The 25,149-nt window shown below is 33.4% G+C and overlaps 5 protein-coding genes across 5 annotated transcripts; 4 read left to right on the top strand and 1 right to left on the bottom strand.

Annotated features, from left to right (window-relative positions):
* The first annotated feature begins 1,063 nt into the window (after positions 1 to 1,063).
* LOC101206830 (CASP-like protein 1D1) lies at positions 1,064 to 3,845 on the top strand. The gene is made up of 3 exons (XM_011652730.2): positions 1,064 to 1,362; positions 3,054 to 3,180; positions 3,290 to 3,845. The coding sequence occupies exons 1-3, from the start codon at positions 1,127 to 1,129 to the stop codon at positions 3,512 to 3,514; spliced, it is 588 nt and encodes a 195-aa protein (XP_011651032.1). The 5' UTR covers positions 1,064 to 1,126; the 3' UTR covers positions 3,515 to 3,845.
* A 1,728-nt stretch (positions 3,846 to 5,573) lies between these two features.
* Positions 5,574 to 8,861, top strand: LOC101218430. Its single transcript, XM_004134139.3, has 4 exons — positions 5,574 to 5,950; positions 6,062 to 6,211; positions 6,995 to 7,243; positions 8,283 to 8,861. The coding sequence occupies exons 1-4, from the start codon at positions 5,894 to 5,896 to the stop codon at positions 8,547 to 8,549; spliced, it is 723 nt and encodes a 240-aa protein (XP_004134187.1). The 5' UTR covers positions 5,574 to 5,893; the 3' UTR covers positions 8,550 to 8,861.
* Positions 8,862 to 10,270: 1,409 nt separating this feature from the next.
* Positions 10,271 to 11,988, top strand: DVR (divinyl reductase). Its single transcript, XM_004134138.3, has one exon. It carries the CDS (start codon positions 10,507 to 10,509, stop codon positions 11,764 to 11,766), a length of 1,260 nt encoding a protein of 419 aa, XP_004134186.1. The 5' UTR covers positions 10,271 to 10,506; the 3' UTR covers positions 11,767 to 11,988.
* A 3,023-nt stretch (positions 11,989 to 15,011) lies between these two features.
* Positions 15,012 to 19,457, top strand: LOC101217952 (probable serine/threonine-protein kinase At1g54610). Its single transcript, XM_004134137.3, has 7 exons — positions 15,012 to 15,859; positions 16,106 to 16,390; positions 16,489 to 16,806; positions 16,968 to 17,195; positions 18,300 to 18,400; positions 18,545 to 18,662; positions 18,798 to 19,457. The coding sequence occupies exons 1-7, from the start codon at positions 15,506 to 15,508 to the stop codon at positions 19,107 to 19,109; spliced, it is 1,716 nt and encodes a 571-aa protein (XP_004134185.1). The 5' UTR covers positions 15,012 to 15,505; the 3' UTR covers positions 19,110 to 19,457.
* Positions 19,458 to 21,114: 1,657 nt separating this feature from the next.
* LOC101217713 (tubby-like F-box protein 3) lies at positions 21,115 to 24,835 on the bottom strand. Its single transcript, XM_004134136.3, has 6 exons — positions 24,308 to 24,835; positions 22,928 to 23,015; positions 22,532 to 22,661; positions 22,267 to 22,446; positions 21,529 to 22,015; positions 21,115 to 21,412 (listed from the first exon to the last, which is right to left on the bottom strand). Exons 1-5 carry the CDS (start codon positions 24,809 to 24,811, stop codon positions 21,544 to 21,546), a joined length of 1,374 nt encoding a protein of 457 aa, XP_004134184.2. The 5' UTR covers positions 24,812 to 24,835; the 3' UTR covers positions 21,115 to 21,412; positions 21,529 to 21,543.
* Between the last annotated feature and the right edge of the window lie 314 nt (positions 24,836 to 25,149).

The raw sequence follows: 25,149 nt of genomic DNA, 5'->3' as shown, positions 1-25,149 counted from the left end.
GACTCCAATCCCAATTCTCTTTAAAATTAAATGTAGTAAAAATATCTATAGGTACACATTTAGTCATCGTTAAATGTGTATGTATTTTGTCACATTAAATATATTTTTTATATTACAACGAGATTACAATTATAAGAGAAAAAAAAGATCCTTTAACTTAACTTATATATGACAAACTAACATAATATATATAAACTGATATACACTATCACAAAATCGGATAAGATTGTTCTCATATACCAAACTAATCTTTATCCTAATAACCAAAGAACCTGATGGCCAACATTTTTTTTTGTTGTTGTTAATTAGGCCATCTTCTTTCTATATTTGATGCCAAACTCAATACAAACTCTACCTAATCTCTCTCATAAAGTTTCATCGAAATAAAATATTAAACAACGTTTAGTTTTATGATGGATTTATAGTCGATATTGCCTGCAAAAGCCACTTTTAATTTAATTAATTATAGTATTGATATTTGTCTTAGTGGGAAGAAATATTTATTTATGAAGTGTACTAAAATAACAAAATCTTTTTAAAAGAAAGCATAGGAAATTTGTAAATATTTTCCAACGAATAACATATAATTTTTTTTATTTCATCTCGATAGAAGATCGCGTAATTGTTTACTTGACATATATATATGAGTTATTTATTCTATGAATTAATTATTTTTCTTAAAAAAAGACTAACCCTCCCCTCAATTTCTCTTGGATATGAACTAACTCTTTAATGCAAAAATATCCCTCCAACGAGGCACAAAATCTCTTATTATTATTTTTTTTCATTCATCTGTATGAACAATAAATAAATAAATAAATAAAATCCAAACAAATCTGACCAATAACATATATTTAATTAATTTAAGATAAAAAAAGGATATCAGAAATTTTCTTGTTTTCATACACAATTTTTTTTGTTCAAATTTGGACTTCAAAAGAACGTAAATAATCAACATTCACATTGCGGTTTACGTGCAGGAAACTCCAACCAAATTAAAAATTATATTAATCCATTTCTTAATCCTAATTAACTATATATAACACATCCCCGAGTTTCCCTCTCCTTCGTAATTACACCTATCTAATTTAATTCCCTTTTTCCACTCTCATTTTTCTCTCCCATAATGGCCTCAGCTGAGCCCGAGTCTGCTAAGGAGGCGCCGCCCCCGCCTTCTACCGCTGCTCCTGGTGGAATGAACTTGTTTCTAGTCGGAGTCGTGCTGAGATTTGTTGTTTTCGCGGCGGCAGTGTCGAGTGTGGTGGTCATGGTCACCAGTAAACAAACCGTCGTCAATAAGCTCCGGGGTGTCCCGCCGGGCTTCCCCGTCGAAGCCAAGTTCGACGATTCCCCTGCTTTCAGGTGAGTTATTATTATTATTATTATTCATTTTTTATTGTTAAAATTATTTAACTAATTGATATCAATATTCATGGATTTTAAGAAAAATATTACTATAAAGCTACGATGTTATCTTATAACTTTTATAAACGTACGTTTTGAAACTATGAAGTAAAAAATCAAATAAAAATCATAACTTAAAATTATGTAGCTAATTCAAATTTTTGTTCTAAAACACCATATCTCAATTTCGTCTAAATTTTAAAGAAATTTTATTTCAAAATGTTTATAAAAGGTTTATTTGTTCAATGATGCAGTTTTTGAAAAATTCAAGTGTGTTTTCTTATAATTTAACTAAAACATTTTTTAGTTTTTGTTACTAAACTTTTATGATAAATAATAATTTAGGTCATGAACTATAACCATTTAGTCTCTATTATGTATTTTTTTGGTCAAAATAAGTATAATTAAATTAACATGTGGACATATTAGCCATTAATCAAGGTAGGATTTGAATCCCTAAATTAAAAACCATATAAATTATTTCAATAGGTCATATATATATAGATATATATATTATTTTCATGTATTTTCTTTCCTATTTTCTAACTTTGTGTGAGAGTATATATATAATATAATGTTTTTTTTAATATATTTGATATATTTTGCACGAAAGTAAAATTGAAAAATAATATTTGCAATTTGCACACCGAAATAATATAAAGAAAGACCCCGGAGAGGATTGGTGACCAAAAATTAGTCCAAAAATCAACTCCATAATCATAAACCTCTTTCTTTTTCTTTCTTTTTTATTTTTTCCATTTTTATAAAATTAAAAACTAAAGCCAATAAATAAAATGTTATTGCCATGCATAATAATTTCTTTTTAGAAAATTTGAATAAGCCATCTTAATTTTTCATTTATTTGTTTATAATTTTGCCATTATCATATCTGCAAGGTTTGTTCAACGTTTAGTTCATATTTTATAAATTTATGGATTCTTATAATTTCATATATTTTAGTCAAACGGCGTATTTAAATATTTATTTATGTATTCAGATTTCAACGTACGTCTCTATTCCTTTATTACTTATTTTTATAATATGTATTTGAAAAAAATAACAATAGTAACTAATTTAAAATGCAAGAAATAAAACTCAACCTTTTAAAATAGAAGAATATCTCAATATAACAAATCTCAAAATATAGAGACTTCTTATTAAATGGATTTAGACCCTTCAATAAAATTTAAACTTCTTAATTTACTTATGTTTATTTACTAAATCTAGCCAAATTTTATATAGAAATCTTGTTTATTATTAATAGAATATAAATTTTTATAAATATATTCTGTTTCAGTTTTTCATTTATAATATTTTTTTTCCTTTCTAACAAACATAATAACAAAAAGATTAATTTTAACTCTTAAATCCTTAATTAAGGGCATATAATTAAACAAGTTGAGCTAACCTTTCATGGAGTGGTAAATCTTGTTAGTTTTAATTTGATTTAAATGTATATGTTTTTGGACAAACATCAATTTACATATTGAACTATGTGAGTTGTATTCATTTAGACTTCAATGAATTAATTTTGATTTAATAGAATTCATTTTTCTGAAACCATTATTTGATTTTTTAAAGTTCATTTAGTTTTTTTTTAAATGCATTCTTGAAAAAGAAAAATATAAATGTGAAATTAAATTTGACAGATATTTCGTAGCTGCATTATCGGTGGCAGCATTTTACAGTCTCGTCACTGGCCTCTCCTCCCTTTTCGTCATCGCTAAACCCAATTGCCACACCAAGTCCCTGCTTCATTACGCCATTTGGGATACGGTACTCTCTACTATATTCCACTCTTAATTAACCCCAATTACGTACATTTAAAACATTGCATTATTCTAATTAATCAAATTATTTTAACATTATTGTGTTATATATATAGTTCATCTTGGGGGTGGTAGCCTCAGCCACTGGAGCTGCAGGTGGAGTCGCATACATAGGGTTAAAAGGGAACACACATGTTCGATGGGACAAAGTGTGCTACGCCTTCGATAAATTCTGCCGCCACGTCGGTGCTTCTTTGGCGACCTCCCTTTTCGCCTCCGTTGTTATGGTGTTGCTCATTTGGATATCTATTATCTCTCTCCATGCGCGGATTCGCAAGTAGCAGCCTTCATGTACACCCTCCTCTTTTTAGGCCTTTGTCACCGCTCGTGTGTTACTGCTTCAGGATTTTACTTGTAAATGTTTTGTTAATTTTGTGGTTTCGTCGATTTCTAATTAGGTTTGTTCCCTAAAAATTTAAGTTTTAAATTTTTAAATGATTTGTTGCTCTAGATTGTTTTGTAGGGGATGTATTTGTGCTGTTGATATTGAAGTAGGATTTTTATATACTTTGTGTTTGTATACGGTGGTGTTGTGGATTTTTTTTGAGCTCTAGTTATCGTTAATTAAATTCGTCTTTCATTTACTATAATTTAAGCTTTTACGTTCCTATATGATTCGAAGTTGACTGGTTTTATTTTCATTGTACAGAAAGGTTATTTTCCAAATTTGAAATGATAAACTAGGATTTTTGTTTCTTGGCTTGCTTTCTTCTACTTGTGAGGAAACTTTAGAAACCGTCGTGCTGGTCCTCCTTACCTTATATGTCAAATTATGAGCTATTAAACCTTTTAAAATTTAGAAACTTATTTCAAACAAGCTTAAAACTTCCATAACCTATTACCTATTAGATAATTTTAAAAGTTTAGATATTAAATAGATATAAATGTAGGACTATAGAAATTCAATTTATAATTAAAGATTTTTAAACATTAAAACATTTAGGGAACATTTTGGACGTGAATATAGTTATTTTAGTATGTACAGACTATTATAGTATAAGTTATTACAATGTACGTTTATGAAAGTAAAAAATATTGCATGATAAGTGAAAAATAGTAACATAGGAAAGATGAGGGTGAAAAACAATTAAAGGGAGGAGAGATGAGGGTGAAAAATAGTTAAAGGGAGAATCAGGAATAGTGAACAAACTGAAAGAGGATTACTAAAAGGAAAAATGAATAATAGTGACATATGAAAAATAATAGTTCTAATCATAATTTTAAGATTATAATAATTCGTGACAAACGACCTGTTTGATAGTCTTCAGAATTTATAAACTTCAAAACAATATTTAATACGTTCAAATTTCCAATTTTTTTTTAGCAATCACATAATAGTTCTACCTAATAGATAAATGGAAGAAGGCCTAAATTCATGTGTTGTGTTGCAATTTTGCCGTCTTATATAAATTTAGCTAAAGTCAGGTTTTTAAAAAAAATTATTTTTGGACAAAATCGGAGTATTTGATAATTACATCTCTAAACTTTCAATTATAACAATTAAGCCTCTAAATTTAAAGTATTAAAATTATTAGACCTTCCGAGCTCACAAATAATTGAAAATTTCGACTCACATATTACAAATTTAAACCCCAAATGTATATAATAGGTAGGGGTGATCGTTGGTCGATTGGAGTCGGTTTTTTGACAAATTCAATCTCGAACTGACCATAGTTAGTTTAGTAAACATTCAAATCAATCTCAAACTGATCATAGTCAATTTAGTAAATATTCAAATCAATCTCGAACTTAGTTAGTTTAGTAAACATTCAAATCAATCTCAAACTTTGAGCAATGGTTGATCAGTTACTTTTTGTTGGGTCGATTTAACACTTGGAAATACTTTTTGAAAATTCTCAATTTGACTTTCTAAAACCGACCTCGACCGATGTCTCTCATTTTTTGACCAATTGAATCGATTTGGATTCTCAGTTCATTGTACTCACCCTTAATAACATGTGCAATGCATACAACTAGGTAATGATTTTTTTCAAGTAATTTTATTTTAGAGAAAAAAATAATTTTGACATACCAAACAAGAGGTGATCATCGATCAACCGGAACCGATCATAGTGTCTAGTAAAGTGTCAAACTAACCTTAACATCGATAAGAAATGATCAGTCCATTGGTTTTGTGAGGTCTAGTCGATTTAACATTTAAAAATATTTTTTTGAAAATTCTCAATTTAAAACCGACTCAACTCTTTTTTACACGACTAGTCATTGTTTATCTGGCGCATCCCTATACCAAAAACACCCTAAACTTAAAGGTCAAATTTAAAATTTTGAAAAGTTTGAGTGATCAATCTTGCTTTTGGAAGTTGAGAGTATAATGGTAAGAGCATCAAATTTATTTTTGGAATTTGCTGTTTGTTCTTTTAAACTGTTAAAAAGCAATTTCCCAATAACAAATTACGTGTGAAATTTGGTGCGTACAAGAACTCGCCACGTGTATCGCCATCGTCAAAGGCTTCGCCTCCAGCTCTCAACTTCAGCATACTCCGTTCGGAAGCAAGCTCGGTTAGGGATTCAATCCAATCGGTGGCTTTCCTTCTTAGATTGTCTTCTTTCCTTGAAATTCATCGTTCCAGGGCTTCACCATTTTCAATCTACACTAACAAATTTTCCCGGAGAAATAAGCGAATTGAGAGCAATCGGAAATGGGTTTGGATAATCTTTCCATTGACACTGCACTGAAAATTGCTTCTTCCCTTCAGGTTCCAATAGAGTTATTTGTTTAATTATGATCCCTTTTAATTTACTGTAATATTGTTTGTGGATTAATTGATCTTTCTCTGTGGAATTTTGGGCTGTGATTCGGAACGAAGGTATCGGACATTTGTTCTTTGGGCTGTTGTTCGCGGTTTTGTAGGCAACTCTGCGATTCCGATTATCTGTGGGAATCTCTCGCGAGGGAAAGATGGCCTTATATCAATGGTTCTTCTTCGTCAACTCTCGCACAATCCTCCATTTCCATGGTGATCTTTCTGTTTGGCTCTACTCAATTTAGGAATTTGTTCCCCATATTGCCCGTTTTGAATATTTATGTTTCTCAATTCAATTGAGAGATTTGGAAGGTTGTTTTTTTATTTCTGAACGAATGGTTTGACTATTTTGTGAAACACACAGTAGGTAGTTATCTAGAGTTGAATGTGAGTTCTGTTTCTCCCGTTCATGATTTGGCCTTTTTAGGATTGTTGCTCTATTTCTGATCATATTATGTTTTGTTGCCGTGAAAATTTGTAGGATATTAAATCTTAAGAACCTTGTTTCTCTAAGCCTATTATTATTTATATCGGGCTTTATGATCCCTCCAATTATGGGTTTTTGGATTTTTTAGCTTTTTGAAAATCAATCCACTGATCCAGTGATTTGAAAGCTTGTTTTGTTCTTTCTGCTTCGTAATTCAAATGTAGTTGAATTACAGCCCTTTGAATTTTCTCCATCATGTTTGAACTTTTTAGGGAAACGTACACTCGTTCATATCTTAACTCTGAACTTAACTTTTGTCTGTCTCATTGGTGAATTCACTTATACATTTTTGTTTTTCGAAGCAATTAAGGGATTTGAAAGTTCGTTTCGCTCTATTGTTGAATGAGCCATTTTGAGTTTTCCCTGTTTTTTCTCTTAAATGCTTGTTCTTTTTCCTTTATTGAAAATTCGTTTGGATTATCACCTTGTTGGACATATAGCCAACCCTTTTCTGGTATGTTCGTTGTGATGCTTCTGTTTGTGAACAAACAAAATGAAATGTCTTGCAGGGATGGAAAAGCTTTTACATTCAGAGACATATTGAGATATCGGGAAGAGCCCAAGCAGCGGTGAAGTTTGTAGAACAATGCTCTCCCTCTACCCCAATCGAGGGTGGAGACTATCTCAGGACAATTGGTGGCTTGTGGGATTTGAAACTTAGCTTTGTTGATGCTCAAATGGTTCTTTTCAAACCTCAACTCAATGAGCTGCTGAACTTGGTTGGCTTACACTACTGTAGAATTTGGCTTCAAATCCCTGTATGTCCTGCTGCTTTTGCCATTTTAGTTTAATCAACTGTGGGTATAAACCATATCTTAGTTGTTAACTTTTATAGTCAATTCCATTTTGATCCTTTAAATCTTCAAATGTTTTATTTTAGTCCATCAACTTTTTAATATTTGTCAGTCCCTTTTTATTTTGCACAAAAAAAATGCAGTTTGTCTTTCCTATTAATTTTCTGTTGTCATCTATCAAAAAATAGATCTATTTTGAAATTTGATACTTCTCTATTAGATATACACAATTTCAAATTATTGTTTACATGGACGTTTGCTTGTCAGATAAATAAACTACGGACATATTTTTGTTGGGGTTTTGCTAAACAATTTATAAAAATTCACTGGCAAGGACTTGACTGATTCTTTATGCAAAGATCAGGGACGATAAAAAAATGTTTTGAACTTGAAAGACCAAAGTAAAAGCTTCAAGTCCAAAATAGGATTTAAATTAATGTTGTTTTTTCACGTGTGTGGGGTGGAGGGGGTGAGACGACAAATGCTAGGAGCTTCTGAATTGCCTTTCGGCCATTATTTATGGTATTAAATACACATGATTTCATTTACCATCAAATACATAACGTAAGATTTTAGCTTGCGAAGTTGAAGCAGAAGAACTATTAGGAGCTCTTTGGGATGCTGAGTTGGCTAATATTGTCTATTGGTTGTTGTAGTCCATGATTATTACAACGTTGTGAGTTATAATTGTTTGTATTTGGGTTACATAACATTTTAGTATGAGTTACAAATGAGGAGAAAAAATGGTTACAAAGTAGTACAACGTAGACAACAAAGGTTTTTAAATAGTTCAGCTGTAGCTAAGGATACGATATGACAATTGGGAACTTTAAACTATTACAATGAGAGATCCACGTTGAGTGGGTTATAATAGCCCACTCCATTTAAAGCAAGTTGTAGGAGCCCGATGCCTCCTTAATGGTTAGAAAGTTTTTTTTTCTAAAGTAAAACAGGTACAAAAGAAAATACTGAAATTGTTGAGTTGATTTCCCACTTCTTGTAGGCGAATCAAATCATGGAAGCACTTCAAAGATGCAAGATAGCAGAGAGGCATATATGTGTGAAATGGTGGAAGCTGGGAAGATGGTTTTATGGATTCCGTATGAGAGACGAACAACAAACTCGTCGAGTCTCTTTGGCAGAACTCATGACAGAAGAAGGGGAAGACGTTCTTGGGGTGCTTAGCCGAGGTGCTGTCCACGAGGTTCTTCGAGTTCAGGTTTCTGTAGGTGATTCCTTTGCCGGTCACTGGTCTCGGCAAAGCACATAAAATGAAAACACCCTTAGCATCATCTTCCACGTAAGCATTCTGCAACTGCAATAATCTATATGCAAATAGTTATTTCATAATGCATTTCAAATAATTGCTTGTAGATTATTTATGCAGATATCAAAATGTAAATAGACGTTGCTATTCGGGTTTGATTTATACTAAGTTGTAGTTATATCTATGCACATCATTAACTGGTGTATCTTGTAAATTATTAAGACTCGAGAGCTTTTGGCTCAAAGTATTGGGTTTCTGCCAATCTTATTCTTTAGTATTGCTATTTCTAGTTATTATACAATAATTAATTAGGTTTTTGTTGGGGTGTTGTTATTAAATCTGTTGGTTTAGAGAATTAGCAATTGCTGGCTTTTAGCTACCTTTTGAATATATAATCCAAGAGCTTCAGGAAAATAGTAGTAATTCCAAAGGGCACACCTTTATAAAGCTTATCTCTTTTCTTTTCCACTATTTTTCTTCAACTGTGGTTTTGTCTATCATCTAATGAAAAGTGCAATCTTCAATTGCTAAATCAATTGTGCTAGACTCGAGTTGTTCGATAGAATTGCCTCTTAAAACTTGAAGAATTTATTTGTTTATTTTTGGAGAAGGATACTCATTAAGGTCTGTTTGGATTAGAGATAAAAGCGTTATTCTAAAACTATCTTTATTTAATTTTTAATTAAAAATTGTTTAAATAAACTTTGAAATAGTTTTAAAAGTAATTTTTGAATGATAGGTAAACACTTCCATTTTTTTCTAACAAGAGATTGAGCTACTAAATTAAACACGATCTAAAGGACATGTTAAAAAAGAGAGCCACTTTGACGATCTCATGTATTAAATTATTGGTTTTTTGATTGAGCATTTTCAATAATTTTCACTTAATAAGATTAACAACTAAATGATTGAACATTTTCAATGATCTTCACTTAATAAGATTAACAACAACTAAATAAAGATGTTCGTAGAGTTGCATAGTATAACAAGAATGTCAATTCTAACCTTGTTCCACATTCCATTCTCTATCTATGTGAAACTCTCCGGGTGGAGATTATTGTATTGTATGTAAACATGAGTTTGTAAAGGGGATTTTTGAATTTGATAGTTTGTTTTGAATGTTTAATTGCTTATGAATCCTCACATAAATGGTTAATCCCTTGTTAAGAATTCTTAAACCTCTTAAACTACATAAAATAAAATTTCATATTCACATATTTAATAATCTATACATAAAAGTTTAAAATGCTTAAACATATAGACACTTCTTTATGAGAGTGGATACATATTTTTTAAAAAATATATAAATAAACTGATGGAAAATGTGTTTTTCATCATTCTTGTCCTTCTTTTAACTCGTGCAAAAATTTTCTTTTCCACTTTCCTTCAACATTCCCATCTAAATGCCTTGTATAGGAGAGGCCAAGTAGGTCCTCAAAATTAACCTTACCAGATAAAATGGATATCTTTAATAGGTAGAAAATAAAAGAGCCAAAGTTTGTTTTAAATTCAATATACTTTTATTTCCTTTTGGGTTAGACCTTAGATTAAATTATAAAAAGTATTACATTAACTTTTTCATTTATTTTAAAGTTATTTTAAAAGTTGCACTTTATAAAATATATTTTACAAACGTTTAAAAAACATGTCCTCTTTTAAATTTTGAGCAAAAACAACGTTTTGAAAATTTTAGTTGAAGTTCTATTGGGTGAAGAGACGAGAAATACATGAGATAAGAACATAGGCATGAAGATAAGAAAAAGAGAAATCTACTTATCGTCAAGATCTTTACACACGAAACAGTTCACGGACACATGAAGGAAATGGTACTCACTGAATTTCCAGCCTCACATTTTCATCCTACTTTCTCTCCCTTTTCACTTCTCACCATTTTCGCCGAGTTGATTGTAAGCTTAAGCCATCACACTCATTTCCACTGGCGGTTCTACCTTAAAAAACAATGTCCATTTGCTCCACCGTTGGTGCCGGATTAAACCTTCATTCGCCGGCGAATGCCACCAATTCAACCCGTTTATCTTCTAATTTCGTCCATCAGATTCCGGTGAGTTCATTCTCTTTCTCTTTTCAATCTTCTTCTTTACGTTTATCACAAACCCCCAAATTCAGTAGGCAAAGACGAAATCCCATTGTAGTTTCTTCGACCCCAGTTGTTGAATCCACTAAATCTTCGTTTAGAGCCAAAAACCCTAAAGATACTAACATTTTGGTAGTGGGTTCTACTGGGTATATCGGGAATTTTGTGGTTAAGGAGCTGGTTAGTAGAGGGTTCAATGTCATTGCCATTGCTAGGGAGAAGAGTGGAATTAAAGGTAGAAACAGTAAGGAACAGGCATCTGATCAGTTGAAAGGAGCTAATGTTTGTTTTTCAGATGTGTCCCATTTGGATGTTTTGGAGAAGTCTTTAGGGGATTTGGATGTGCCTATTGATGTTGTGGTTTCTTGCCTTGCTAGCCGAACTGGTGGCATAAAGGATTCTTGGAAAATTGATTATGAGGCTACAAAGAACAGTTTAGTGGCTGGAAGAAATCGTGGGGCTTCTCATTTTGTGTTGCTTTCTGCAATTTGTGTGCAGAAACCCCTTCTTGAATTCCAACGTGCTAAGCTCAAATTTGAGGCTGAGCTAATGGAAGCAGCTAAAGAGGATAGTGGGTTTACATACAGCATTGTTAGACCAACTGCTTTCTTTAAGAGCTTAGGAGGTCAAGTTGAGTTGGTGAAAGATGGTAAGCCATATGTGATGTTTGGGGATGGGAAGTTGTGTGCCTGCAAACCAATCAGTGAGCAGGATTTGGCTTCTTTTATTGCGGATTGTGTGTTGAGTGAAGATAAAATCAATCAGGTTTTGCCCATTGGTGGCCCCGGGAAAGCATTGACTCCGTTAGAACAAGGTGAGATCTTGTTTAGGCTGTTGGGGAAAGAACCGAACTTCTTCAAAGTACCGATTGGGATTATGGATTTTGCCATTGGAGTTCTTGATTTCCTTGTCAAGTTCTTTCCTGCAATGGAAGATGCTGCTGAGTATGGGAAAATTGGAAGATATTATGCAGCTGAGAGTATGTTGATTTTAGATCCTGAAACTGGAGAGTACAGTGCAGATAAAACACCAAGTTACGGTAAGGACACATTAGAAGACTTTTTTGAAAGGGTCCTCAGCGAAGGGATGGCTGGTCAAGAATTAGGTGAACAGAGCGTTTTTTGATATTTTCTGCAGAGTAGCAGGTCCTTGGAGTTGCAAGTTCGAGATGGACGGTACACGTGAAGAAGGTGTGTTGTTTCTTTATCTGAATCCATGCTGTTGCCTGAGTTCCTGTCAAGTTTTTTTCCCCACTCAACATGCATATCTGAAGGGTTGTAAATTGTCAACATTACTCTTCAAAACAATATCATTATGAAATGAATGGTGTCATATTTTTTGCTTCATGATGATTCTTCTGCTGAGCATGCTGTGTCATGATAGATAATCATTTTTTGGTATCTTCTTAATTAATTGTTGCTTTAAGTGTTCTATTATGTTTTCATTCTAGAGTTGATTATTTTTCTCAATGAAGACTCAGTTTCTTCTATTATGAACAATAAAAAAGTTGATTATTCTTCAAGAATCTGAAATTTAATCTAGAAATGGTCTTGAAAGTGTGGGGAGAAAATTATTAAACATTTTGCAACTCCTTAATAGCTCTCATCATTGCTGTCTTAACCGTAGCTATAAGTATTGCCATGGCAATGAAAATGCAAATAGAACACATTGAAAACTGTTTTTTAGAGACAAGAAACCATTGAAAACTGTTGGCCTATGATGAGGGAGGCAAGCAAACAAGCTAAAGAACAGCGATCAAAGGTTTAAAACTACAGTCGAAACAAAGCTTCAAATACATCATCTCCTGAGTTTCTTATGCCTAGCTTCTTAAAATTCTCTTTTCACCTATCCATAAATCATAATAGTTCTGTACTATTGATCTGTTGAACCGTCTGATTGGTTGGAGTTGTTTTCATGTGTGAAAATCAATCATAATAGTTTCAGTTCAGCTGGTTTACTTGATTCAGTCTATTCTGATTAGGAAGTTGGTTCGGTTGTGAGTAGAGTTAACGCCCTCCCAAAGATGAGAAAATAGTCATCGCCAAATTGAACAATTATACCCGTTATTCCAACATGGCTGATACCTACACATAAGAGTGATTGAAAATTCAACCGAATAAATGTGAAAGTGAGAATACCTTAAGAATCAAAACTTATCACCCTTGGATTTCAAGTACAAAATCTCCCTATTTCAGCAACAGTGATCTCTCAACTCATTTCTGACTTCCAAATGTGAAATGGAGAAACCATTACTTGTCATTGTAGCTTAACTGTCAAGCTGTATTTGGAATATAAAAGATCCAATGATTTCCAATATTTTTTCACAATCCCAATTAGTTGACCTGTTTTAGCATCTCCAAGCTTACAATCTATTTCATATGCTTTGTTTGGGTATTGGCATGGTAAAGTTTCATATGGAACAAGCAAAAACCAGATGGGGATGACATTGCACCTAACCCCACCTTCTACTTCTCTTGCCTTGAAGTTTTTCCTATCTTCAACTGTTGAAAACGACGACGAAGGTCCAGATTTTCCGACACAAGTTTTCATTAAATTAATCCTTACTCAAACTTGTCTTTGGGAAAACAACTATCCTTCACTTCATTTTTGTCCAAGTATTAGCTAACTATTGAAGTTGGAAGCTAATATGTTGTAACTTGTAACCGTGGTTCGTTTTCGAATAACTTTGTTTTCAGGATGCTCTGTTGAATGCCAATGTAGACTCACCAACCTTTTTACGTACTTATTCTCCCTTTGTTTTTGTCCATTGTTTGTGACATAGATTAGATATATTATATTCTTCCAAAACTTTATAGTTTCATGTTTATAGCCTTTTAGGGTCTAATATAATTCTTGTTAGAGGAATTTAATTTAATTGTGCTAGATGTCAAATTGATTTGCAGTTGAAGAAGTACAATGAATTGACACTTCAATTAAGAAATAAAGAGTGATTCTCGGTTCGAATCCCATTAAAATCGAGAATAGTTCACAATGGTTCTTACCTATTCTTACCTAGGAGTATATGGAAAGTTGTTTTATCATTACCTATTTTGTGGGTTTGAGGACATTTGTAGGTACCTTTTTCGGGTTAAGAGATTCGAAGTTTAAATCTTTTCCTCTCACATGTAGTTGGAAATATATATGTATTTATTAGATATTTTATTCTATTCGAACATTGTTTTTTTCCTCTCTAATATTTAGAAAGAAAAATTGTTCCATGTTTTGACACCCTTAAGTTATAAAATATTATAGTAAAGTTGAAATACATTTTTTTACCAGCATAAGCAATTATAATAAACTTTCGAAACATTCCATCCTTTTTAGTTAGGGGTGGGCATTCAAACCCCAAAAATCAAATTGTGTCTCAAAACAAAACATATAAATGATGTCTCATTCATTTAAAGAATATTTGAAACCAAATTAATTTGGTTCACATTGATTTTAAAATCGAATTTGGTTCGGGTGGAAATGGTTTGATTCAATAATTTAAAATCTTTAGTACACTTTAGTTTGACCACCAAATTGAACCATTTTCATCCTACTTTTAGTTGTAATTTTATAATAGAGGGCCATTTTGGCACTTCACTCTCATTTTATCTAATTTTATCACGACAATTCATTCACTAAATTTGTTAAATACACAATCATAAGATTCTACTAAAATTTTACCGCTAAAGATTAAAATGATCACTTTTTTTAACATATTACATCAAACCACATATTTTAAAAATAAACTAAAACAAGATGAGTCATAAACTATCTTAATAAGGTGTACAATTTTAAATCGTTATACTAAAAAAATAATCAAAATCAACCTTTTACTGTTCGACTTTTCTAATAATAATAAAAAATACAAACTATTTAGATGGCACTTAATTTTATCAATTTATAAGTATTTGTTTCGATTTATATGTATGTATATATAATTTTCCTTTTAAAAAATAGACAAAAAGAAAGAAAAAAATATAAAGACCAACAAGAAATATTTAAAGAAAATAATAGAGAGGAAAAAAAGAGGTGATTGGAGAGGTGCGTTACTGTGGAAAAAAGTGAAGACTACTTTGCCAGGTCAGCACTTCCATGAGGATAGATCCCCATGAATCACTCTCTTTCGTCACTCCTCTACGGATGCTCACACCCAATCCCCATGCTCGACTCCATTCCCATCCCGCCACGTATTCCAACAACACGCGTTTTCTTCTCATAGGGTAAAGAAGAAGAAATTAAAAAAATAGATTCACAAACTTCTCTTTCTCTTCGCTTCTAACATTCTTTCTTTTTCTATACAAAATCCTTCTTTTTCTCTCTGCTCAAACACCAAATTCCCAAAAAGTAAACAAATAAAATATATCATTATATTTAATAAAAATTTCAAAATAGAATAAACCCATCTTCTTCTTCTTCTCTCTCTCAGTTCAGTGACTGAAGTTGAACTGAGGGAGACCCAAAAGTTGAGGATTTTGTTGTTTTTTGGTGAAATTTTACTGTTTGATATGAATAAAAAAAGAAAGAAGAAATGAAATGAAAATGGATGGGTTGGTACTTTTTGGTGTGTATTTGAAGCTGTGATTGTTTTCAAAAAAATTGAGTAGAGAGTGGCAGCATTTGTGGCCAACTCCAAATCATTGCTTTCTCTTACTTTTGTCTCCAAAAATCTTTCTCCTTATATTATTTTCACTTTCATACTTGGTTTCATCCCCCATTTTCCTCTCTTCCAAAAGCAAAAATCATTAGGGTTTTCTTTTGGGTTTTTCTCAGATCATCCCCTTTTTTTTTTCATCTGGGTTTTTGCCGGACACATATTTGCCGGAATGTAATGGGGGAATGGATGATTCAATGAGTTTTCTGTTGTGGTTTCATTTTAATGGGGTGTGTTTTTGGGCGAGAGGTATCTGAGAATCCCGTCCAGAAAGAGGAGGAAGACAGAAGACAGAACGGGGAGGAGGAAATTAGGGTTTCTGTTAAGCCGGAGGTTGTTCAGGTTCAGGTTAACAATGCTCGTAATGGTGGAAGTAGGAAGGAGGTTGAAGATGATAGAGGTTCGAGGCAGAGAAGTGAGCGGCGGCGACGGCCGAATCCGAGATCGAGTAATCCGCCGAAACATGTGCATGGGGAGCAAGTTGCCGCCGGTTGGCCGTCTTGGCTCTCTGCTGTCGCCGGTGAAGCTATCAATGGATGGATTCCTCGCCGTGCTGACTCTTTTGAGAAGCTTGATAAAGTATGTTCCCTCTTTCTCTTCCATGAACGGAATTTTGACTGATTAGAGTTTGGGTTTTAGTTGAAAATATGAAAATTAATGGGTAGAATTGAAAGGGAAGAGTTTCTTTGATGTTTGTTCTTTCTAAATATGACCATATCTTTCTTTGAAATTACCATGTTTGAATTATGGTTTAGTTTTGTTCCTCTTTCATTTTTATGAACAAGATTGGAATTCCTCAAAGTTATATATAATGTTGTTGAACAGATTGGGCAAGGGACGTATAGTAATGTTTACAAAGCAAGGGATTCTTTGACAGGGAAGATTGTGGCTCTAAAGAAAGTTCGTTTTGACAATTTGGAGCCTGAGAGTGTGAGATTTATGGCCCGAGAGATTCTCATCCTGCGGCGTCTTGATCATCCCAATGTTGTAAAACTCGAAGGTTTGGTGACGTCCCGGATGTCGTGTAGTTTATATCTTGTATTTGAATACATGGAGCATGATTTGGCTGGACTTGCTGCGAGCCCCACGATCAAGTTTACTGAACCGCAGGTGTGAAGATACTATGTTGTTTGGTTTCTTTATAAGATCTGATATGTTCGTTTGGATGGATTAGTTTCTAGTTCTAATTCTTCAAATGGGCTTAGCAGGTTAAATGCTACATGAACCAATTGTTATCAGGGCTTGAACACTGTCACAACCGCTACGTGCTGCATCGTGATATAAAGGGATCAAATCTTCTGATTGGTAATGATGGGATCCTTAAGATAGCGGATTTTGGATTGGCTTCCGTCTTTGATCCCAACCACAAGCAGCCAATGACAAGTAGGGTGGTTACTCTATGGTATCGACCTCCCGAACTTCTTCTTGGAGCTACTGATTATGGTGTTGGTGTAGACCTTTGGAGTGCTGGCTGCATTTTAGCTGAGCTGTTAGCCGGAAAGCCTATAATGCCCGGTCGCACAGAGGTAAAGCTCTTTACTAGTCCGTTTCACTTTTTGTCTTCAGTTCATCAAACGGGGCATTTGATCTTGTATAAGGCCATATTTTTTAAATTCCTTCGCTTCTGTCATGATTGAGCATATTCGGTTTAGTCGTTGCTAACTAGTATCGTTTGACCCTTTCCCAGGTCGAACAGCTACATAAGATATTCAAGTTATGTGGCTCTCCTACAGATGAATACTGGAAAAAGTCAAGGTTGCCTCATGCAACCATATTCAAACCTCAACATTCATACAAGAGATGCATAACAGAGACATTTAAAGACTTCCCACCATCGTCTCTGCCACTTATCGAGACACTTCTTGCAATCGACCCAGCTGAACGCCTGACCGCCACTGCTGCTTTAAACAGTGAAGTGAGTTTACTTCATACATTAGCTGTATCATGCACAAACTGCATCATTTTTGCTCTTCGGTCTTTATGTACTGTACCGTCTACTGCCTCGTTCATTTCTTGCCCCAGTTTTGTTACTCCCAATTTCTGCATGTTAGGTGTAGCAATCACTAGTTCTATAACCTTTCCAAGGTGAACTGAAAACTGGTTATTACTTTTAATCTTCCAACAAAATTATTTAGAAGCAAGTCAACCTTAATAGCAAAAACCAGATCTCTTTCTTTGATGAGGGGAAGGGAGTAGGAACTTAACTTATGAAGTTTCTTTGAAATGGAATGAAAATAAGAAATAATTGAATCTAGATCTGAGGAGTTGTTTGTTGCGCTTGCAAGACATTCTGGTTGAAATATAGCAAGTTAAATTACAAGTTTAGTCTTCAAGTTTAAAGCATATGTCAAATAGGTTCTTGAATTTGGTTATGAACCTTTTTTATCATTTTATCTTACAAGTCCTTGAACTTTCAATTTAGTTTCTAATAAGGCATTGACCTCTTTCACATATTATCCTTGCACATGAAATTGAAAGTTTAATGTTCTATTAGACCCAAATTCCAACGGTTTTCTGTATAATAGATTAATTGGTTTTGTAAAGGTTGAATATACCTAGGGACTTAGTCCCTTAGATATAAGATTGAAAGTTTAGTGGCGTATTTGACATTTTAAGTTTTGAGACCTATTAGACAAAAATATTTAAGTTTGTGGACCAAAATTGTAATTTAACCACAAAGAAATTATGAGCTAAGTTTAAACAATTGGCGGTATAGATCTTTGGATTAAACCAGAGCTATGTGAAACACTATTATTTTTGGCCATGCAAGTTTGATCTTGCTGTCGATTGAGAGATGGCATCTTGCTCCATGGCTAATAGTTTTCACTATTAGATATCCGCCTCGTGATTGCAGAATAGAGTTTTTTACCCTGTTATTCTTCATCGACAAATATTCCTGTCCCCTTCCCTCGAGATGGAGAAAGAAAAGCACTTGTTACTGGATCTCTCTTATTTGTTGTAGCTCTTGCTCTATTTCTCTTGTATATTGACATTTTGTTAACTCTTTTTTATTCTTTAGTTTTTCACTACCAAACCATATGCTTGTGAGCCTTCCAGCCTCCCCAAGTATCCTCCAAGCAAGGAAATGGATGCAAAACTGCGGGATGAAGAAGCAAGAAGGTTGGTGACGGATTGAGACTCAACTTCTTGTTTCTGCAAACAAGGATTAATAAATATTAGGATAGCTTTGTGGATAAAATGTTTCTACATTTCTTGCAATTTTGGTTGTCTTCGTTTTTCTGACTTTGAGCTTTGTGAATGCAGACTAAGAGCTGCTGGCAGAAGCAATGTAGATGGGGTGAAGAAATCACGAGCACGTGATCGAGCTGTTCGTGCAATACCTGCCCCAGAAGCCAATGCTGAGCTTCAAGCCAATCTCGATGTATGACTTATAGTTCATTTATCTCTCTCTCACACACACAATTAACCGTGCTAGCACCCTATATTTTTAAAATCTAACATTGATATGATTGTTCGATTTGATTTTCTTTGTTAATGAAATTGATGCTCTCTACAGAGGCGGCGTCTTATAACACACGCGAATGCGAAGAGCAAGAGTGAAAAGTTTCCTCCTCCACATCAAGATGGAGCACTTGGCTACCCTCTAGCATCTTCGCATCACATCGATCCAATCTACGATCCTCCCGACGTTCCATTTAGCACGATGAATTTCTCGTATCCAAAAGCAAACATTCACACATGGTCTGGTCCTTTGATGGACCCAGCTGCTGTTGGTGCTCCAAGACGGAAAAAACACACAGCAGGGGACGGCCATTCATCAAAATCATCTAAGGACTTACGAAAAGACAAGAGTTCTGCTCGGATCTAATTCACTTAAATCGGTTTCGATGAGCTTCAAATCGTTTAGAGATCTTCATCCATCATTTCTAAAGTCAATCCCGGGAAATTCGATTGAATTCTATGGAGAGGTAAAGAGTATATCATTTCTCTTTTTTTTATTTTCAGTTTTCTATAATTTTGTAAGATCAGATGCTCCACTGGTTTGTATATTTTTTTTCTTTCTTTCTTTTATTTTCTTTTACCCATTCCCATATTCTCTTCACTGTGCTATAAAACAAGCTTACTGAAATATCAATAAATTTGTCCTTAGAAATCCTTTTAGCCATCCTTTTAGGATTCCATTGCTACATTGGATCCGAAGGCTTTCCAAATTCAATTAAATATCTGCTCTCTTTGATTATATAGTTGTATAACTTTTTCAAATTTACCGTGAATTTGAATGTCAAAGTCTCGATTTTTTTTAGCAGAGGAATCAAACCTTTGATCTTGAGGCTCGGTTTGTTTGATTTAACCTGAGAAAGAAAAGAAAGAATAGAAAATTTCTTTTGACGCATTGGTTGGCTGAGTATATCATTTGGTTGTTTTTAGGTTTTCTTTTTATTGAAAAAGAGAGAAGAAAATAAAAGTTTGTCAATTCACCCTAATAACAAAGTTAATAGTGTGTTTGACCTAAAAAGATGGAAATGAGGATTTGTGAATTCACTTCTACCTTGTCAAAAAATTGGTCGGATTGACACTACTCAATTTTACACTACTTTGAAACATCAATTTTATACTACTTTAATGATCTACAATTTTCCAAACTTCATAACTTTTTACTCTTCATATTATCTTGCATCGTCTTCTAAATTCTTCACAATTAGTTGAATACGTATGGATAAATAAAGAAAATTTGTATACTTTCTTGTTAACATGTTTTGAGTTGTTCCTCACAATTCTCTTGTTAAATTAAAAATTGCATCCCTAAATTGTTTACTTTCAAAGAAGTTGGGAACGGCAACTTCTATTATTACATGCATATTCAAATTTCACGAGGATTACTTTCCCCTTATCTGTTTTTTTTCAACAAGTTCGCTGTTTTCCCACCTATCAAGCCACACCGTGATCTTTCCTCTGTATTCATATATATATATAATATTGTTATTGTTATCTTGAATTTAATCCCCATTGAATTGCTTATATAATTTATAAATATGCCGAAATGCTATATTATTATATAATATATCTAGTATTCTTCCTTGTGAAATAGTTGTGGATGGAAAAGGGCTTTTGCTATATTGAGTTCACTCGGGTTGGCAACAAAATATTAAATGACAAAATATCAAACATTTAAGTGTATCAGTAAGACAGTAACCACAAAGTTTGTGGTTCAAATATTCCTACTATAGTTGAGTACTAAAAAAGTGGACAACAAAGTCATTTTATTATAATTTCTAAAAAAAACAAAACTTTATATATAACAGTTTTTCGGTCCTGTTATACTTGTTATAATCCTGAAATTAATATGAAGATCGAATAACAATTTGATACAACTATAATCTCAAGTTTAACATTTGCTTTACTAATTTTCTAGTTTCTAGTTGAGTTGCTCCATTTTAAACTTAATGTTTTTCCAACTAAATTCAATTTCAAACTTGTTGTCTCTGCAAAATTGACACATTCCTTTTCAAAAAAAAAAAACATTAAATTTAAAATTTATTTCGACATCACAGACTCGGTTTCACAATCATTTGTTTTTAAAATTTAAACTATAAACACTATTTCATTTTTTGTTTTTGTAATGCCAATTCACAAGTCTTACATGGTGAAGATAAAAACTATGATTAAGACATTAAGAGAAAACAAACAATTTTCAAAAACCATAATCAATGTAAAAAAATGGCGTACCTCAAAATTTGCTTCAATCATCAAAGATTCCTCAGCATTCGGCCATCGTCACTAACAAAGGGGGGTGTGGGCAGACGTCATCGAGGCAGAATCCAATGACGTAAAAACACAGTCAAAGATGAACACAAATGATTTCAAACACAAAATGAGATAAAAAGACCAAGAACCTAAAAGTATATAAATTATTATATAGGAATCAGATCGTACAACAAAAGAGTTGATATATACATCAAAGAAAATAAATATTTTATGTGTACTGTAGACACAAAAAAGTTACCAAAAATTGGAGATATGAGCTGTGAAATTCAAAGCCTGGTTTCCAATTAATCCCCCACTTCTTCCCTCCCATTGGATTCAAGGGTCTCTCATGATATCGTTAATTGTTAGACCCATTTATGTTCACTCCATAGCTTTTGTTGTTGAGAGAAAATTTCAATGCTTGCTCTAACATAGAAAATAACCAGAGAGTCAGAGTAATGGTCAACAAATGCCCCAAAAGGTTAAAATATAAGGTTTTCTTTCAAAAAGATGAAATTTGAAATTTGAAATTTGTGTAAAACCTGATCAGAGATGTGTCATTCACAAGCGATCTTTGTGTCAAAGCTACTGAGGCAGATGGCAAAAGCTTGAAACGCTGAGATTGGATATCTGTAGTCCATAGTAAATATATCCTTTCCAACTTTTCCAAATTGAAGAATGATCTTCTCATGTTCAGGTCCGGCAACTCCATTTTCAGGTGAAGCTACTAACTGAAAATTTTTCACTGAAGCAATCGTCACTCGCCCATGGAAGTTCAAACACCAACATTGGAGCTGTTCGTGCCACCGAGGCGCCTTGTTCCTAAGCACTAGAACTCCATCTTTCTGATTAGTTGAAGATCCCGATGGTTGATTGTCTGCGTGATTCGATTTTGACCAGGAAAATCTCAATGATGGAAGAAAGTCTATACGGCTCGGCGAGAATTCAGTTTGTATTGGAGCCACCCCTCCTGGCTCGATAGAAGAGGCAGGAATAGCATCCATTACACAATGCATTCTCCTTGGACCCCTGCAAGTAAAACAAACCATATTAACCTCTCTACAATAACAGTCAAGCCAAAAACAGAAACAAGGCAAAAAAAGCAGATTGGTGCGTATCTCACTCATTCAGCATAAAGTACTACACATATTACATACAATGACAACCATTCTTTTATAGGAGAGGTCTGTTTATTTACTTATGCTTTCGTCATTATCAATAATACAACACGATAACAGATCACGTTGTAGAGGAGGTGTGTGTCGCCTCCCAATACGTACCTTGAACCCAAGACATTTAATTCATATGAGATGTGAGCCACAGGGTAGTTGCCGGCAGGAACTTTAGGTGATACTTGTTTCAGGCCCACAAGCCTAGAGGAACGACTCTTTGAAATCTTGGCTCCTGCATGAGGTGGCTGTCCATCAAAGATGGTGAACTTTGTTCCTAAAAAATTAGATCTTCAAAAGAAAAATAAATTAATATTTGAGTTAATATTAAAAAAAAAATTGTACTATCAACATCAAACACTTCCTGGAGCCCTACCTTAATTTTCCAACAAAGGTGCCACTTGCCTTGGACATGTCATCAGCATGCAAAGATATTATATAATCAGTGCAGGTGGCCCGTCGACACTTACGAGCAGCAAGAAGAAACTTTCCATCGTCAGCAAGTGCTGTCGCCAAAACCCAAGGCCAAAAATGAGCGACTTTATATATGCTCCCATTCCCCTTTTTACCCCATAAAAGATCATTGTATATAATCAATAAAAATTAAAAAGGGGGGGTCATTATCCTTGGAAGATACAAAAGTAGCAATTAGCAAAGAGTTAAATCACCTGAATAACTTTTTAAAATAATAATCTAGCAATTAATCGAATAAACCGCCGAAAGAATAAAGAAGGAAAATGCCAAGCAACTTGCTGTAGCGATGGAAGCTTACCACTAGTCAAACTAAGGTAAAGGCAATAAGTTTGTGCGGATCGATTCCGTTTTATGAAGCAATGAAGAAGCAAATCCCTTGGACCAGGCTGCCAAGACCAAAAAAGAAAAAAACATATAGATAAGAAGGAATGTGGTGACGCACAAACTTAATTAATCTAAATATAATATCATTACTAATTAAATAATTCTCAGTAGTTTTGGAGCCAATTAAATACGTAAATTTGTGGGTAGGTATGTATATATGCTATTATGCATCATAAATTCCAGAAAGGAAAATCCAGTAGCCCAAGTAATTAATTTCTTCACCAGAAATTGGAGCTGCAATAATGTATAAACTTATGAGACACTCAACCAGTTGTCCCTGTATTTTGAGATGAATACTAGAAAAAAAAAAGTAGTGAACAGCACTCTTAAAAAGTAGAAGCCAATAATTAGAGTGGACCTAAAGTATTGCAGCTAAACGTGGTCCCTTAAAGTTAGCAATACCTTTTGTTGGAAATTTCCAAACGTAAAAATAACAAATTTGTGGAACTGGAAGTGTATGAGATGTCGCATATGGCAGCACTAAATCAGACTCAGCACAAACAAGAGTTTGAATTTTCCTAACTCACCTTATCCCCATAAGCAGTTATTTTTCTTTTTAATACAGCAATTATAGGAATTGACCCGCCAACATCTAGTGAAAAAGACTATATCAATTGCTAATGAACTAAAAATTATGTTGCTTATGACTATAATATACAAATTCGATGTGATTTCTTTTATGACAAAAAGTGAATGAAAAATTATAATTATAATTATTTATTGAAAAAAAGGAAATTGTCAAAAAATAGATCAAAGAAAAATTGATTCTTTTATGGTTTCATACATTGTTGTACGAAGGTAAATAGTTTTTCAATACTTTTTATTTTTGAAAAAAACCCAAAAAGGGTGCACGCTAGTTCTCTTTATATCATTAAAGAAAACTTTCCAGTCCTAATCAATTCCAGCTAAACCTAAACCTAATAGAGTTTAAATACCGATACAAGAAAGGAACTATTAATTATATTATTGTTCATCCTCATCCCAAATCTTGAACTAGAAGACTCGTTTATAATTCTTAGAATATGTTTAACCTGGACTACACTCCAGAAATATGCCCTACAGGAAAAGATAAACAGGATAATAGTTTATGTGAATCTAAAAAAGGAAAAATCTAATAATGAACAATCAACAGCCTAACCAAAAAATACTCCCGCTGATTTTCAGGAACAATAAACAAGCAGATAGTAAATTGAAGAAGATAACACGATTATAACACATAAACGGGAATTACATTAAGAAATTAGAACATAAAATCGAAAATCAACGCAAAACAATTAAGAAATAAGAATGAAACCTGTTTAACAGAAATAGGAAACGTCAATCTAGCAGAAACCTCAGGAGTTTTAACTATCTCCTTAGTAATCCGTCTCCAACTCCGGCAAACTCCAGCACAGGCCACTACGGTCTTCCGCGGAGGCCAAGCATTCTCAGAACTCTCGATTCTAACCAAGACCTCTCTCAACAACTCCTGAGGCATGTAAGCCCAACAGCTCTGCGCCAAAGCGTCGCCGACTTCGGGCGTGGATCCATCCTGAACGACGCGGCGGGACCTGGATCTCATTTCCTGAATTATACTCTTCAAAGACATTGAAAGTGAAGAAAGAGTGGGAATTATGAAGAAGATGGAGGAAATGAAGAAGAATCTTGGGGAGAAAATTGAAGAGAAATTCAGGGAAATTGAAGAAAACAGAGAAGAAGAAGACGAAGTAGAAGAAGAAGGTGAGAATGGAGATTTCGAGGATTGTGATATGTAATGGAAATGTGTAGTGAAAGCCGAAGTTTTGCCTTTCTCTAACATTCACCACTGCTTTCTGCTTTCTACTCTCTCTCACATTTTCATAATTTTCTTTATTTCTTTTAAATAATTATTAGTTTTTTATTTTAAAAAATAATAATGATTCACGCCATTTTTAAAAATAATAAAATAAATTAAAATTTTAGATTGATAATAGTGTGTAACTATAAAATATAAATAACATGCGTCATATAATTTACTCTTGTTTATAAATATTTTGTAAAATTTACTATTTTTGTTAACGGTAAATCTGCTCAAACTATTTAGAAAGTATAACAAAATTTAAGTTTCTATCAAAATATAGTGATAGTCATAAAATAATTTGTCACATACGAAGGTGA

This window comes from Cucumis sativus, chromosome 3, assembly GCF_000004075.3.
Source record: "Cucumis sativus cultivar 9930 chromosome 3, Cucumber_9930_V3, whole genome shotgun sequence".
Lineage (NCBI taxonomy): Eukaryota > Viridiplantae > Streptophyta > Magnoliopsida > Cucurbitales > Cucurbitaceae > Cucumis > Cucumis sativus.
This window is presented reverse-complemented; position numbering and strand designations above follow the sequence as displayed.